The sequence below is a fragment of the Sus scrofa genome, chromosome 1 (assembly GCF_054392235.1).
Source record: "Sus scrofa isolate SSC_HxYL_T2T_F1_AM1 chromosome 1, Sscrofa_HxYL_maternal_Yorkshire_Landrace_v2.0, whole genome shotgun sequence".
Taxonomy (NCBI): domain Eukaryota; kingdom Metazoa; phylum Chordata; class Mammalia; order Artiodactyla; family Suidae; genus Sus; species Sus scrofa.
The window spans coordinates 130,269,652-130,285,356 of record NC_139383.1 but is presented as its reverse complement, the minus strand read 5'-3'; the positions used below and the strand labels follow the sequence as shown (position 1 = coordinate 130,285,356).

At 39.0% G+C, this 15,705-nt stretch overlaps 1 protein-coding gene across 1 annotated transcript in view; it reads right to left on the bottom strand.

Moving 5' to 3' along the window:
• Positions 1–15,705, bottom strand: part of LOC146406365 (uncharacterized) — a 100,899-nt gene that overhangs the window by 84,304 nt on the left and 890 nt on the right. The window contains exon 3 of the mRNA XM_085013850.1: positions 13,978–14,090. Within this exon, the coding sequence (XP_084869976.1) occupies positions 13,978–14,090 (113 nt within the window). The remainder of the gene's footprint in view (positions 1–13,977; positions 14,091–15,705) is intronic.

Below are 15,705 nucleotides of genomic sequence, written 5' to 3'. Positions count from 1 at the left end.
ATGCTTTTTTCTGCTCTTCTTTAATTGTCTTTTATGTTTAATAAATATTTTTGTATCCCATTTTAATTACTCTGTTATTTACTATATTTTTGGAGCTATATCAGCATAGCATGAATATCTTTCCATGACAATATAGATTCTAGAATTGAGAATAATAAAAACATGCTCTCTATCCTTGAGGGTTCAATTCTAACAGGGGAGAAAGACATAAAATAGATTATTTCAATTCAATTTTAGTAGAGGTTGTATAAGGCACGAATATGGTGCAGGGAAGGTATCATAGAGGAAGTGATGCCTGAGCTCTGTTTTAAGGATAAATACCAATTATCCAGTTAAGTAAAGAATGGAAGAATATTCCAGTTATTAAGTACATGGAAAAACACGAGCAATGGAGTTCTTATTGTGGCTCAGTGGAAACTAACCTCACTAGTATCCATGAGGATGTGGATTCAAATCCTGGCCTCACTTAGTAGGTTAAGGGTAAGTGGACCTGGCAATGTTGTGGCTGTGGCATAGGCTGGCAGCTGTAGCTCTGATTCAATCCCTAGCCTGGGAAATTCCATATGCCACAGGTGCAGCCCTAAAAAACAAAACACACTGGGAGTTAAAAGTGTGGCGTCATGCTCACCTTCTCCCACAAAAGATCAAAAATTAAAAAAAAAAAAAATTCATGTAGAACGATTCACACAGAACATCTACTGAATGCTGGTAGAAGACCTCAAACCTCCAAAAAGGGCAAGAAACCCTCCACATAACTGGATAGAACAAAAGAAAAAAAAGAGAGAGAGAGAGGGAGAAAGAGAGAGAAAAGGAATCAGGACAGGACTAGAAATCCTGAGAGGGAGCTGTTAAACCTGGAGAACTACCTAACTCATGGGGATATCAGCCAAGAGGGAGGGACCTCAAAGTCACAGAGAAAAGTGCAGCAGCTGGACTGATGAGGGCAAAGCAAAATGAGATCATCTGCAACACTGCCCTGACACCACAGCCTGAGATGTTCCAGTGGGGGCTGGGCACTGAGACTCAGGCTCTGAAGGTGAGTTCCAGGGAGATGACTAGGACTGGCTGTGTGGAGACAGCATGAGGGCCTAGGGAGCAGTACCCCATGGGCTTGGGCGTGGAACACCACAGCTGAGGGAACCTGGGAGGAGGTCTGGGTCCACAGGAGAAGCAAAGTGCCATTGTTGGTGAGGGTGAGAGGAGGGCAGTCTGCCATAGGAATCTCTTTCCCTGCACACAGGTGGACTTCTGGTGCAGGTACCACTTGCTTGGGTAAAGAGACCAGGTACCTCTTTGTGTGGGATATAGGTGGCCATGCACCTCTTATGTGGGCAAAGGGCAGTGGGGGGCTAAGTGTGACATGGCACCTCCTGTGTGATCTACAGGCTGTGGGAACAAACCATAGCAGTCATCTCAGAAACCAGAGGGAGCCGTGAACAGGTTCCACCTGTGGCCCCAGTCACTTCAGAGGTTGGCAAAAAAGAAGGCACAGCAACCAAGCACCACCTTCTGTTGCTCTCACTCCCATGGGAACACACCCACCTTGTTGCTGCTACTACCAAATGCTATGGCACTGCCTATACATGCCTGACCACAGTCACTTCCTAGGACCCTGAAACTAGGAGCAGCCTGTGCAGCACCTCCTGCATGGGCTAAGTGGGCCAGGGTGTTTCTTACATAGTCAATAAGTGGAGTGGGCAAACTACCACAGTTATCTCTGACTTCAGAGGTGGGCAGGGCTTGCCACCACTAGGGCTCCTTGAACAGACATCACTTGTGGCCTCAGTCACCTCATAGGGCACCACAGAGGAGAGCACTGTGACCAAACAACACCCGTAGTTGCTCTCACTCCCTTGGGAACTCACACACCCTGCTGCTGCCACTGCCAAATGCTCTGGGTACCACCTAAATCTGCCTGATGCTCATTACCACTTCCCAGGGCCCTGCAACTAGGAGTAGGCTGCACCACTTTCCAGTGGATCCTTGCTGCTGTCAAGAGCCCAGAAACTAGGCACTGACTACTAGCCCTGCCCATTTCCTCCTTCTCCCTGGAAACACACAGTACCCTATCAAGGAGATAATTCACACTGCTCACAGTGAGGAAAGAAACAGCAAATATCCAGATTCCCATGCCAAAAATAAATAGTAACCCCCCCACAAAATACAAAGGGGTGCTCTTGCATAGAAATAGCCCTTCAGGACTACAGTAGTTGATTTTACTAAATTCACAGAATAAAAAAATACAAGCAAAATGAGGAAGCTCAGGAACCATTCCCAGTTAATAGACCAGGAGAATTCACCTGAAGGAGCAAAAAATAAAATAGACCTCTGCAGTCTAATAGACACAGAGTTCAAAAAGGAGATAGTGAAAATACTGAAGGAATTCAAGGCAAATATGAAGGAATTAAGAGTGGATATAAACAGTAATCTGATTACTTTAGAAAGGAACTAGAAAATATAAGGAGGATCCAAGAAAAATTAGAAAATTTATTTGCAGAGATGTAAACTGAGTTAAAGGCACTAAAGAGTAGAATGAATAATGCAGAGAAACGAATTAGTGACTTGGAAGACAGACTAATGGAAATCACCCAATCAGGACAGCAGACAGAAAACCAAAGGAACAAACATGAAAGCAATATTAGACATCTATGGGATAATATAAAGAATACCAATCTGTGCATAATAGAGATTCCAGAAGGAGAGGAAAAAGAAAAGAAAACATAATATATTTGAAAAAAATTATGGCTGGAAATGTTCCAAATCTAAAGGAAATAGATATCAAGATACAGGAAACACAGAGGGCCCCAAACAAGTTGAGCCCAAACAGGCCCAAACCAAGACATACTATAATAAAAGTGGCAAAAGTTAAAGTTAAAGAGAGGATTCTAAAGGCAGCAAGAGAAACATGAAGCGTTAATTATAAGGGAACCCCCATAAGGCTATCAGCTGATTTCTCTACAGAAACACTATAGGCCAGAAGAGAGTGGCAAGTTCTAAAAGGGAAAAATTTGCAGCCTAGAATAATCTATCCAGCAAGGATATCATTCAAAATAGAAGGAGAAATAAAGAATTTCTCCAGCAAATAAAAACTAAAAGAGTATAGCAATGCGAAACCCATTCTAAAAGAAATACTGAAAGGGCTTCTCTAAATAACAAAGAAGTGAGAAGATATAGGATAGAGGAAATCACAATTGGAAAGTAATCACTTAAATAAGCCAGTATACTGATCTAAAAGGAAAAAAAAAAACTACTGTAAAAGTGAAGATGAACACAAGGAACAGCAAAAGGACAAACATGAAGGACTTCAAAATCCTAAAATGTGGGGAAGGAAACTAAGAAAATCTAGACTCTTTTTTTTCTAGAATGTGTTTGAGCTTATATGACTATTAGGCTAAAGCAAGCAGATCTAGGAAGGGGTTAACATGCTTGAAAACAGGGCAACCACAAATCAAAACCAAACCTGACATTCACAAAAATTAAAAAGAAAAGGACAGGAGCATAAAGTAAAAGGAAATCATCCAACCAAAAAAAGAAGGGAACAAAGGAGAAACACAGAATCAACTGGAGAACAAGATGTAAAATGGCAATAAATACATATTTATCAATAATTCCCTTAAATGTCAATGGACCCAATGTTCCAATCAAAAGACACAGAGTGGCAGATTGGATAAAAAAGCAAGAACCTACAATATGCTGTCTACACGAGACTCACCTTAGGGCAAAGGACACATATAGATTGAAAGCGAGGGGATGGGAAAAGATATTTCATGCCAATGGACAAGACAGAAAAGCAGGAGTTGCAATACTCATATCAGACAAAATGGACTTTAAAACAAAGGCCATAAAGAAAGACAAAGAAGGGCCTTATTTAATGATAAAAGGATCCATTCAAGAAGAGGATATTGCAATTGTCAATGTATATGCCCCTAGGAGTTCCTGTTGTGGTGAGGCAGAAACAAATCCAAATAGGAACCATGAGGTTGTGGGTTTGGTCCCTGGCCTTGCTCAGTGGGTTAAGGATCTGGCATTGCTGTGAGCTGTGGTGTAGGTCACAGATGCGGCTCAGATCTGGCATTGCTGTGGCTGTGGCGTAGGCCAGCAGCTGTAGCTCTGATTAGACCCCTAGCTTGAGAACCTTCATATGTCGTGGGTGAGGCCCTAGGAAAGCAATATAGATATATATCTCCCTAATATACAACCAGACACTAAGAGACATAAAAGGAAAAACTGATGGGAATACAATAATACTAGGAGACTTTAACACCCCACTCGCATCAATGGACAGATCCTCTAGACAGAAAATCATAAGGCAACAGAGTTCCTAAAGGAAACAATAGAAAAGTTAGACTTAATAGACATGTTCAGGACATTACATCCAAAAAGATTAGAATACACATTTTTTTCAAGTGTTCATGGAACATTCTCAAGGACTGACCACATACTGGGGCACAAAACTAACCTCAACAAATATAGGAGTATAGAAATTATTTCAAGTACCTTCTCTGATCAAGATGGCATGAAACTAGAAATCAACCACAGGAAAAGAAATGAAAGAAAAATACATGCAGACTAAACAACATGCTACTAAAAGCCAATAGGTCAGTGAGGAAATCAAAAGGGAAATTAAAAAATACCTTTAGACAAATAAATGAAAATGAAAACACAACCATTCAGAATCTATGGGATGCCTCAAAATCAGTGCTTAGAAGGAAGTTCATGGTGACACAGGCCTTCCTCAAAAAAGAAAAATCTCAAATCAACAACTTAACCTACCACCTAAAAGAATTAGAAAAAGAAGAACAAAACTTAAAGTCAGCAGAAGCAAGGAAATCAGAAAGATCAGAGAGGAAATCAATAAAATAGAGATTCAAAAAACAATAGAAATAAAACCAAGAGCAGGTTCTTTCTTTGAAAGGGTAAACAAAACTGACAAACCTCTGGCCGGACTCATCAAGAAGAGAAGAGAAAGAACCCAAATAAACAAAATAAGAAATGAAATAGGAGAAATACCAACAGATACTGCATATATTAAAAAAACATAAGAGAATACTATGAATAATTATATGCCAACAAATTTGACAACCTAGAAGAAATGGACAACCTTCTAGAGACATACAGCCTACCAGAACTGAATCAAGAAGAAATAGATTAATTGAACAGACACCTCACTGGAGGAGAAATTGAATATATAATAAAAACACTCCTTACAAACAGAAGTCCAGGACCAGATGGCTTCACATACGAATTCTATCAAACATAAAAAGAAGAACTTATACACATCCTCCTAAAGCTTTTCCAAAAGGTTCAAGAAGAAACACTCCCAAAGACATTCTATGAAGCTACCATCACCCTAATACCAAAACCAGACAAAGATACCACCAAAAAAGAAAACTATAGGCCAATATCTTTGATGAATATAGATGCAAAAATTCTCAACAAAATGTTAGCCAACTGAATCCAACAACGTATAAAAAAGATCATACATCATGACCAAGAGGGATTCATCCCAGGTTCACAAGGATGGCTCAACATATGCAAATCAATCAACGTCCTACACCACGTTAACAAAAGAAAAGTCAAAAACAACATGATCATTTGAACAGATTCAGAAAAAGCATTTGACAAAAATCCAATATTCATTCATGGTAAAAACTATTACCAAAGTGGGTATAGAGGGAACATACCTTAACATAATAAAATCCATTTACCACAAACCCACAGCCAATATAATACTCAATGGAGAAAAGCCGAAAGCCTTCCCACTAAAATCTAGAACAAGAAAAGGATGCCCACTCTCACCACTGTTATTCAACATAGCATTGGAAGACCTAGCCACAGCAATAAGACAAACAAAAGAAATAAAATGTATCCAAATTGGAAGAGAAGAGGTAAAACTGCCACTCTATGCAAATGACGTGATACTCTATATGGAAAACCCTAAGTAGTCCACACAAAAACTACTCAAACTGATCAACGAATTCAACAAAGCAGCAGGATGGAAGATAAACATTCAGTAATCAGTTGCATTTCTGTATACTAACAATGAAGCATTATAAAAGGAATACAAAAATATAATACCTTTTATTTTATTTTATTTATTTATTTATTTATTTTTTGGTCTTTTTGCTATTTCGTGGGCCGCTCTCGCGGCATATGGAGGTTCCCAGGCTAGGGGTCTAATCGGAGCTATGGCTGCCAGCCTACGCCAGGGCCACAGCAACGCAGGATCCGAGCCGCGTCTGCAACCTACACCACAGCTCACGGCAACGCCGGATTGTTAACCCACTGAGCAAGGGCAGGGATTGAACCTGCAACCTCATGGTTCTTAGTCGGATTCGTTAACCACTGCGCCACGACGGGAACTCCAAATATATAATACCTTTTAAAATCATACCCTGAAAAATTAAATTCCTGGGAATAAACCTGTCTAAGGAGGTAAAAGACTTATATGCTGAGAACTATAAAACATTAATCAAGGAAATTAAAGAAGATGTAAAGAAATGGAAAGATATTCCATGCTCCTGGGTTGGAAAAAATTAATATTGTAAAAATGGCCATACCGCCCAAAGCAATCTACAGATTCAGTGAGATCGCTGTCAAATTACCCATGACATTTTTTACAGAACTACAACAAAAAATCCAAAAATTTATATGGAATCATAAAAGACCCAGAATTGCCAAAGCAACCCTGAGGAACAAAAACCAAGCAGGAAGCATAACTCTCCTTGACTTCAAACAATATTATAAAGTTATAGTAATCAAGACAGTGTGGTACTGCTGCCAAAACAGACATACAGACCAATGGAACAGAATATAGAACCCAGAAATAAACCCAGACATCTACATCAATTAATCTTTGACAAAGGAGGCAAGAACATAAAGTGGGAAAAAGTCTTTTCAGCAAGTGGTGCTGGGAAAACTGGACAGCTGTATGTAAATCAATGAAACTGGAACACACCCTCACACCATGCACAAAAGAAAATTCAAAATGGCTTAAAGGAGTTCCCGTCGTGGCGCAGTGGTTAACGAATCCGACTAGGAACCATGAGGTTGCGGGTTCGGGTTCGCTCCCTGCCCTTGCTCAGTGGGTTAACGATCCGGCATTGCTGTGAGCTGTGGTGTAGGTTGCAGACGCGGCTCGGATCCTGCGTTGCTGTGGCTCTGTCGTAGGCTGGTGGCCACAGCTCCGATTAGACCCCTAGCCTGGGAACCTCCATATGCCGCAGGAGCGGCCCAAGAAATAGCAAAAAGACAAAAAAAAAAAAAAATGGCTTAAAGACTTAAACGCAGGACAAGACACCATAAAAGTCCTCTTGAACATAGGCAAAACATTGTCTGACATCAACTGTACAAATATTTTCTTAGGTTAGCCTCCCAAGGCAACAGAAATAAAAGCAAAAATAAACCAATGGGACATAATCAAACTGACAAGCTTTTGCATGGCAAATGAAACCATAAAAAAAAACAAATAAACAAAAAGACAGCCTATGGAATGGGAGAAAATAGTTTCAAGCGATGCAACTGACAAGGCCTTAATCCCTAAACTATACAAACAATTTATACAACTCAACAGCAAAAAAAGCCAACAACCCAATGGCCAGAGGACCTGAATAGACATTTCTCTAAAGAAGATATACAGATAGCCAACAGGCACAAGAAAAAATGCTCGACATCACTCATTATTAGAGAAATGCAAGTCAAAACTATAATGAGGCACCACCTCATGCCAGTCAGAATGGCCATCATTAACAAGTCAACAAATAACAAATGCTGGAAGGGGTGTGGAAAAAAGGCAACCCTCCTACACTGTTGGTGGGAATGTAAATTGGTACAACCACTATGGAAAACAGTTTGGAGGTACCTCAGGAAACTAACTATAGAACTACCATATGATCCAGCAATCCCACTCTTGGGCATATATCCAGATAAAACTTTCATTGAAAAAAATACATGCACCCCTATGTTCACTGCATCACTATTCACAATAGCCAAGACATGGAAACAATCTAAATGTCCATTGACAAATTAATGGATTAAGAAGATGTATATATACACAATGGAATCCTACTCAGCCATAAAAAAGAACAAAATAATGCAATTTGTAGCAACAAGGATGGACTCTCATAGTAAGTGAAATAAGTCCGAAAGAGAAAGACATATACTATATGATAACAAATGTCTAGAATCTAACTTATGGCACAAATGGACCTTTCCACTGAAAAGAAACTCATCAACTTGGAGAACAGACTTGTAGTTGCCAAGCGGGAGGAGTGGGATAGACTGGGAGTTTGCAAACAACTGCATTTGGAGTGAATAAGCAATGAGATCCTGCTGTATGGCACAGTGAACTATATCCAGTCACTTGTGATGGAACATGATGGAGGATAATGTGAGAAAAAGAATCTATATATGTGTGTGTGACTGGGTCACTTTGCTGTACAGTAGAAATTGACAGAACTGTAAATCAATTATAATGGAAAAAATAATCTAAAAAAAATGTGTGGCATGTTCATAGAACTATTGACAGGTCAATATGGCTAAAACAAACAAACAAACAAAATGCTAAACTTAAGCCTGGTAGGAGAAGAGGTTAGAGAGATGGGCAATGGGAAAGTTATCAATGTCCAGATCCTCTGACAAAGAGTTCGTAAGACAATTTTGAACTGAGAATAATATCATATTCTGATATAGATAGCTCTATCTGAAGGGATAGCTGAAAAGAGAAGGAATTAGTGGCGGTGGGTGACTAAAGAGGAAATTTTTTATAATAATTCAGGACAGAGATGAGGTACTAAAACAAGATGGTGGCAGGAGAAATGGAGCAACGGGAGTGTTTTAAGCATGTTATAAGGGGTAAATGGAGGGAATTTAGCTTGAATGGGAAATCAGAATTATTGATGAGAGCCGACAAGGGCATTGAAGGGAAAACATTGGCAGAGGTTAAATGCAAAGAGCCAGGGGATGAAAAAAGCTTAATGGAATTAAAAGTTGAGGGGGTTGGGGAGTTCCTGCTGTGGTGCAGTGGGCTAAGAATCCAACTGCAGTGGCTCAGGTCACTGTGGAGCCACGAGTTCAATTCTGCAGTGGGAATCACAGCTACAGTGTTGTTTGCAGCTGTGACTCAGATTCACTTCCTGGCCTGGAAAATTCATATGCTGTGGGTGCAGCCATTAAAAAAAAAAAATGTTGAGGGAGTTGGGATTAGGATGGATGACTTGGATGACCTAGAGCCTAGATGAGAGACTGGCCAAGAACAGAGGCTGAGAACTGGGCCTAAGGATATGTGTTTGTCCTGGAACTCTTTTTCAGGTCATTCCTACATACATTCCCAGGACAGCATGGCAACCTTAGAGTAAGAACGCATGAACACCTGTTGTCTGTCTTCCACAGTCCCATCAACTGAGGGCAGAAACTTTTAGAAAAATGTTAGGTGAAGAAATGATTCTTTAGAGATATGTTCCCCCCCCCCCAAAAAAAAAAGTGGGCTGAATTCTCTGTGGACATGTGGGTGGAATATAAGGCCTTTAAAGTGAAAGCTAAATGTGTTTATGTGTAAAATATTTCTGAAGAAATATATCACAGCAGTTGCTTCTAGGAAGAAGTGGATGGCTGGGGAATGGTAAAGGAGGAAGACTTTCTTTTTTAGGCCACAGGTTTCGCATATGGAAGTTCCAGGGCTGGGGGTTGAATCAGAGCTGCAGCTGTGGGCCTAAAACACAGCCACAGCAATGCCAGATCTAAGCCAAATCTGAGACCCACACCACAGCTTGTGGCAATGCTGGCTCCTTAACCCACTGACTGGGGCCAGGGATTGAACCTGCGTCCTCATGGATACTAGTCAGGTTTGTTTCCCCTGAGCCACAGTGAAAACTCCGAGGAAGACTTTTCTTAGTATAAATTTTTGTACATTTTAAATTTTGAATAAAGTGAATTTAAAATCTATTCAAAATAAAATTTTAAAAAAGGAAGCTGAAGAAATGCCCTGGAAAAAAATATTTATCACCCTTCCACAAATCTGTATATATTTTCGAGTGAGACTGTCCTGCCTGGACAGTTTGTGGTGAGGCTGATGATATTCTTGTGGGGAATAAACTAGTTTTCCCCCTGCTCCTAGGACTGCTGCACCTTCTTAAAATGTACTAAATCACTTCTCTGCTCTATTTGCAGCTCAATGAGAGCCACCTTCCTCCCTGACTGGAAGAAGAGATGGAGGAAATCCAATTCTGGAGGGTTTAATTTAATCGGTTCAAATCTTGTGATAGTATGTCATTCTGAATGAAATTACTTGAGGCAGAGGTGGAGATGGGAAAAGGAATAGAAGAGACCATATTTACAGAAAAAATGTGCAGTCTAAAATTATAAGCTTAAAAGAGAACATCCATATCCCCTTCATTTCAAGGCAGGACTTGAAGCCAGAGTCTCAGAACAGGAAGCCACAGGCAATCTCTTCTTCACTGTCAATACCATGCAAGAAAAGGGGAAATGGTCCAGGCTTGGAGTCTCAATTTAGGGCTGTAATTTCAGTTCTACCCTCAAGGTGGTGTGACCTCGGCCAAATGACTTCAACAGTCTAAGTATCAGTATACTCTTCTTCAAAATTAAGTGTTTGGATGTGTAGATGAACTCCAAATAGTCTTTTAGCTCCCACAGCTTATAATTCTAAATCTTAGTAGGTCCTGCTATGTAGTTCTATAGATTTTCCTACCAGGCATTTCACTTCTGGGCTTTTGACATTTGTTTCTTAGCTCTACTTTAAATTTTTAGTTTTGGGAGGTAGAAGCTAGAGGAGAAATAGTAAGAAACGATGGATATTCAATGATCTTTGTGCCCAGGTCAAAGGGTAGGAAGCTCTGGTTGCTGTTACAGCAACTATTCCTTCATAACCTGGTCAACTGGAGATAATTTTGGCAACCACAAGTCTATTCTCCAAGTCCATGAGTTTCTTTTCTGTGGAAAGGTTCATTTGTGCCATATATTAGATTCCACATATAAGTGATATCATATGGTATCTGCCTTTCTCTTTCTGACATACTTCACTCAGTATGAGAATCTCTAGTTCCATCCATGTTGTGCAAATGGCATTATTTTGTTCTTTTTTATGGCCAAGTAGTATTCCATTGTGTATATATACCACATCTTCCTAATCCAATCATCTGTCATGGATATTTGGCTTGTTTCCCTGTCTTGGCTATTGTGAATAGTGCTGCAATGAACATACAGGTGCATGTGTCTTTTTTAAGGAAAGTTTTGTCTGGATATATGCCCAAGAGTGGGTTTGCTGGGTCATATGGTAGTTCTATGTATAGTTTTCTAAGGTACCTCCATACTGTTCTCCATAGTGGTTGTACCAGCTTACCTTCCCAACAACAGTGAAGGAGGGTTCCCTTTTCTCCACACCCCCTCCAGTGTTTGTTATTTGTGGACTTATTAATGGCTGGTGTGAGGTGGTACCTCATTATAGTTTTGATTTGCATTTCTCTAATAATGAGTGATGTTGAGCATTTTTTTCATGTGCTTGTTGGCCATCTGTACATCTTTAATGAGTTAGAAAGTAAAACTGAGAAAAATTTTACCTATTAATTGATATTAAAACAGCAACAGTAAACCCATCTCATGTTAACAACATTAAATAAAATAATAAAAAACAGCTATATATCAAAACGAAAAAAAATAGTGGGAGGAGTGGCATTATTTTACAAATTTGCAAATCTCTTTCCATCAGGCTTAATATAAGAGAGCTGAATTCTCATGTCTGCTTCTGGATTTAAGCTATTGCTTTGGGGTTTGTAGTTATTTCCTGGGGCTGCTGTAACAAATTACCTTGGTGGCTCAAAACAACAGAAGACATTATCATCCTACCACATGTTGGTAGGTTGTCTGAAGTTTATGAACAAATCCTGGTCTCATACAGATATGTAGTTTAGGAAAAAAGAGAATATTTTAATATCCTTTTCCTTTTTCTTTTTTTGCTTTTTAGGGTCGCACCCATGGCATATGGAAGTTCCCAGGCTAGGGGTCAAATCGGAGCTACAGCTGTCAGCCTACGCCACAGCCACATGGGATCTGAGCTGCATTTGCTTCCTACACCACAGCTCATGGCAATGCCAGATCCTTAATCCACTGAAAAAGGCCAGACACTGAACCTGCATCCTCATAGATACTAGTTGGGTTTGTTGCCACTGAGCCACGATGGAAACTCCTAATAGTCTTTTCAAATAATTGTGGATATTCTTTTTAGAATACCCAAAGTAAAACTGAGAAAAATTTTTAATACCCAAACCCAACAAGCAATAGTTCCTTAAAGCTTTGTTGGAATGTGGGATTTGAATACCCAAACCCAACAAGCAATAGTTCCTTAAAGCTTTGTTGGAATGTGGGATTTGAAAATATATCAGTGAACTTTTTGTATTGGGTTACATTAAAATCATTGGGTTACATAGGTATTGGTGAACTTTTTGTAATGTTATATGCATTTTAGAGATCTTCAGTTTATGCATAATTTTATAACATCATGCATTGATCATTTGGGAAATATTGCTTCATTGAATTATAAAAATCTTCCAAAAGTTGACAAATTTAGTTATGCAATATCAAAAAAGGACATTCATTAATATCACCACTGATCTAGTAAGAACAGTTCTTATGTATTGGGAAATTATCAAACTCCTGGTGGCAGATACATATTTTCCAAAATTCTAATTTTCACTTGACAGCCTGACATTTATCAGCAGTAATGAATATTCTCATTTTTTTCCTTCAAAGTGACAGGCTCACTGTTCATTTTCACAAACAACACTGTTAATTGTTATTTCAATTAAAATTGTATTACATGAAGAAAAATCTGGCTCAGCTCTCAAGTCAAACAGCACCTGTGCTTTTCCTTAAGAAACTTTGGTTGTGCATCAGAACTGCTTTATCTGTACTTCCCATTTTGTCACACACAATATTTAAAAGAAATATTCTCAAGGGTTTAGATTTAATAAAATTAAAAATTCTTACTGCTTGATTAAATATATTCTTTTGTGAAACTTATGTTTTTTTAAATTGTTTGTTTGCTTTTTAATGTGAGGATTTGGTGGTAAAGAGTACAGTTGGGAGCCCCTGCCTTGATTTGTGCCAAGGTGTCAACTGTTTTGCTCAATATTGCTTTTATACATTAGTGAAAATATCAACACAGTCTATGAGATTTTTAAAAAATTGTATAATGCTTTATTTCACACCACTTCAATTTATTGACAAGAATTTATATAAATGATCTTCAAGTATTCATTGGTGCTGACACCTGATAGACACAAGCAAAGCAACAAGTCTAGCTACATGTATACTTACATATATAATTTTTTTTGGTCTTTTTAGGGCTGCACCCATGGCATATGGAAGTTCCCAGGCTAGGGGTCGAGTCAAAGCTGTAGTCACTGGCCCACACCACTGACCTACACCACAGCTCAGGGCAACACCGGATCCTTAACCCACTGAGTGAGGCCAGGGATCAAACTCGCAACCTCATGGTTCCTAGTCAGATTTGTTTCTGCTGCACCATGATGGGAACTCCATATATATATATAATTTTTATCCATCTTAAAGGCAGTGCAATTCTGCAGATAGAATGTTAACTCAGTCTTTACGTTTGCAATCAAATTTCTAATTTGGTGAGTTACTGCATTTTTGGAAAACAGCACTGCCATGATTTAAGTTTTCATCTAGCAGTCACTCACTCAGTAATATACAGCCTTTCCTAGTCTCTCAGTTATCAGATGCCCTTCTCCAGTCAGTGCAATATAGTAACTGAATCTGTAAGGTACTTCAGGAGGTTTTTCATTTCTAGTTTGAAAAGTTGTACCATAATAGTATTTGAAAATGTTCTGTTGAGTAAGACAAAACAAGGTAAATCATCATTTTTAAAGTCAAGGAAAAGAAAGACGCTTTTGTCATACTTTCCTTTCTTATTTACAGCCTCATCTAGATTATTCCCTTTACCTGAGTCAGAATCCTTTGTTTTGATGTTAATGTTATCTTTTTCAGCATCTCTAGATGTGGGAGATTGAGAGAGCATGTCTTCTAATCTCCCTTTTGTGAGCCAACGAAAGAATCTAAAATTAAAAAAACATTGTAAGCAAAATTTTATTTTAGGATAAAATATTAACTCTAAAAGAATAACAGTTTCAGGTGAAATTTAACTATTTAGAAAGTTTTCAATAAATTAGGAGTCCCTGCAGAGGTGCAACGGGATCGGTGGCATCTCTGCAGTACCAGGACATATGATTGATCCCCAGATGGGCACAGTGGGTTAAAGGATTTGGTGTTGCCACAGCTGCAGCAGAGGCTGCAACTATTGGCTTGGATCTGATCCCTGGCCCAGGAACTCCATATGCCATGGGATGGACAAAAAAGAAAAAAAAATTAGAAAGTATTCTTGCAAAACAAGTAAACAAAATGAACTTTCTTCTTGTGTTTCTGCATAGACAAAAGTCAAGGATTTCAAAAATACCATTTATTGGATGATTAATGAGGACTGATTTAGCATAAATGAATGTCAACAAAATTCTTGCTTAGAGAGAAATGGAGAATTTTTTTCCAGCCAACCTGAGGATTAAAACCTAGAAGACAGTCTGTCATAGAGCTCTGGAAACTGTTCCAAAGAGGTAAAGAGGGAGGCCAGTACACATGAGACTTTGGTGAAGGGGTATGTGCAACCAAGCACTCATCTGGGTAAAAGGTTACTGCCATTTGCAAGGAACAGATATATTAGTAAATGGTTTTAGTGTTTTTCTAAGTGAAGAAGATGAAATAAACTGAGTTCATAAAATTTTCTCCTGAAAATATATAACTATCTGAAGGCCAGTTCTGTCAGTTTTCCAGAGCAAAAATGCCTCATCCTGATCTTTGCCCTGAGTTCCTTTCAGGGTATAATACAGGTCAGCAATTATAGCGGCTAATGATTTAATTTTTGTAGAAGTGAGTGGTGGGCAACATTTCTTTATTTCACAATCCCTTCTCTTTGTTCCTAATTTTAACCAAGGTTTGGGAGTCATTTTGTGACCAATTTGTCTCATGGTGCTGGGAATATCCATTCCCAGGTCAGACAATTATTTTGTGGATAGGACTGGCCCTGGTTAACAGCAGCCAAAAGCCTCTGGATTGCCTGTCATACTAGTCTGTTATGACACAGGAAATGGTACCCTTTTGTTGCTTCTTCCCATACCTAGAGTTACACTATTACAATCATTATCTTATAAGACTATATATTTGACCAATTGTTTCAAATCACCACTGAGTGAGGCCAGGGATCAAACTCATATCCTCATGTATACTAGTTGTATAAAATCTGACCCACAACAAGAATTCCCAGAGAAAATTTTTATGTTTAAATTTGTCTTGCCTCAAAATATGGATTTTATTTAATCATGAAGATAGCCTGTAAGAACACACTAGAGGCAGTGAGGACAGACTGAGTTAATCTCTGAAAACGCACTTGCTATACCATAAACCTTAGTAGGGTCTATAACACGCAGGAGTGGGGCTCAAGCTCACACTTCATCAGCCAACAGAGCCGTTGTAAGTCATCTATCCTCTTGAAAACTCTGTACACTTTAGAAGGATGACAATGAAAACTGTAAGTAACGTTTAGGTAGTATTATGAATATAGTTTTGGCTTTTTGGATCCTCTGTTAGGGACCCACAGACTCTCAGAAATCATCAAACCAC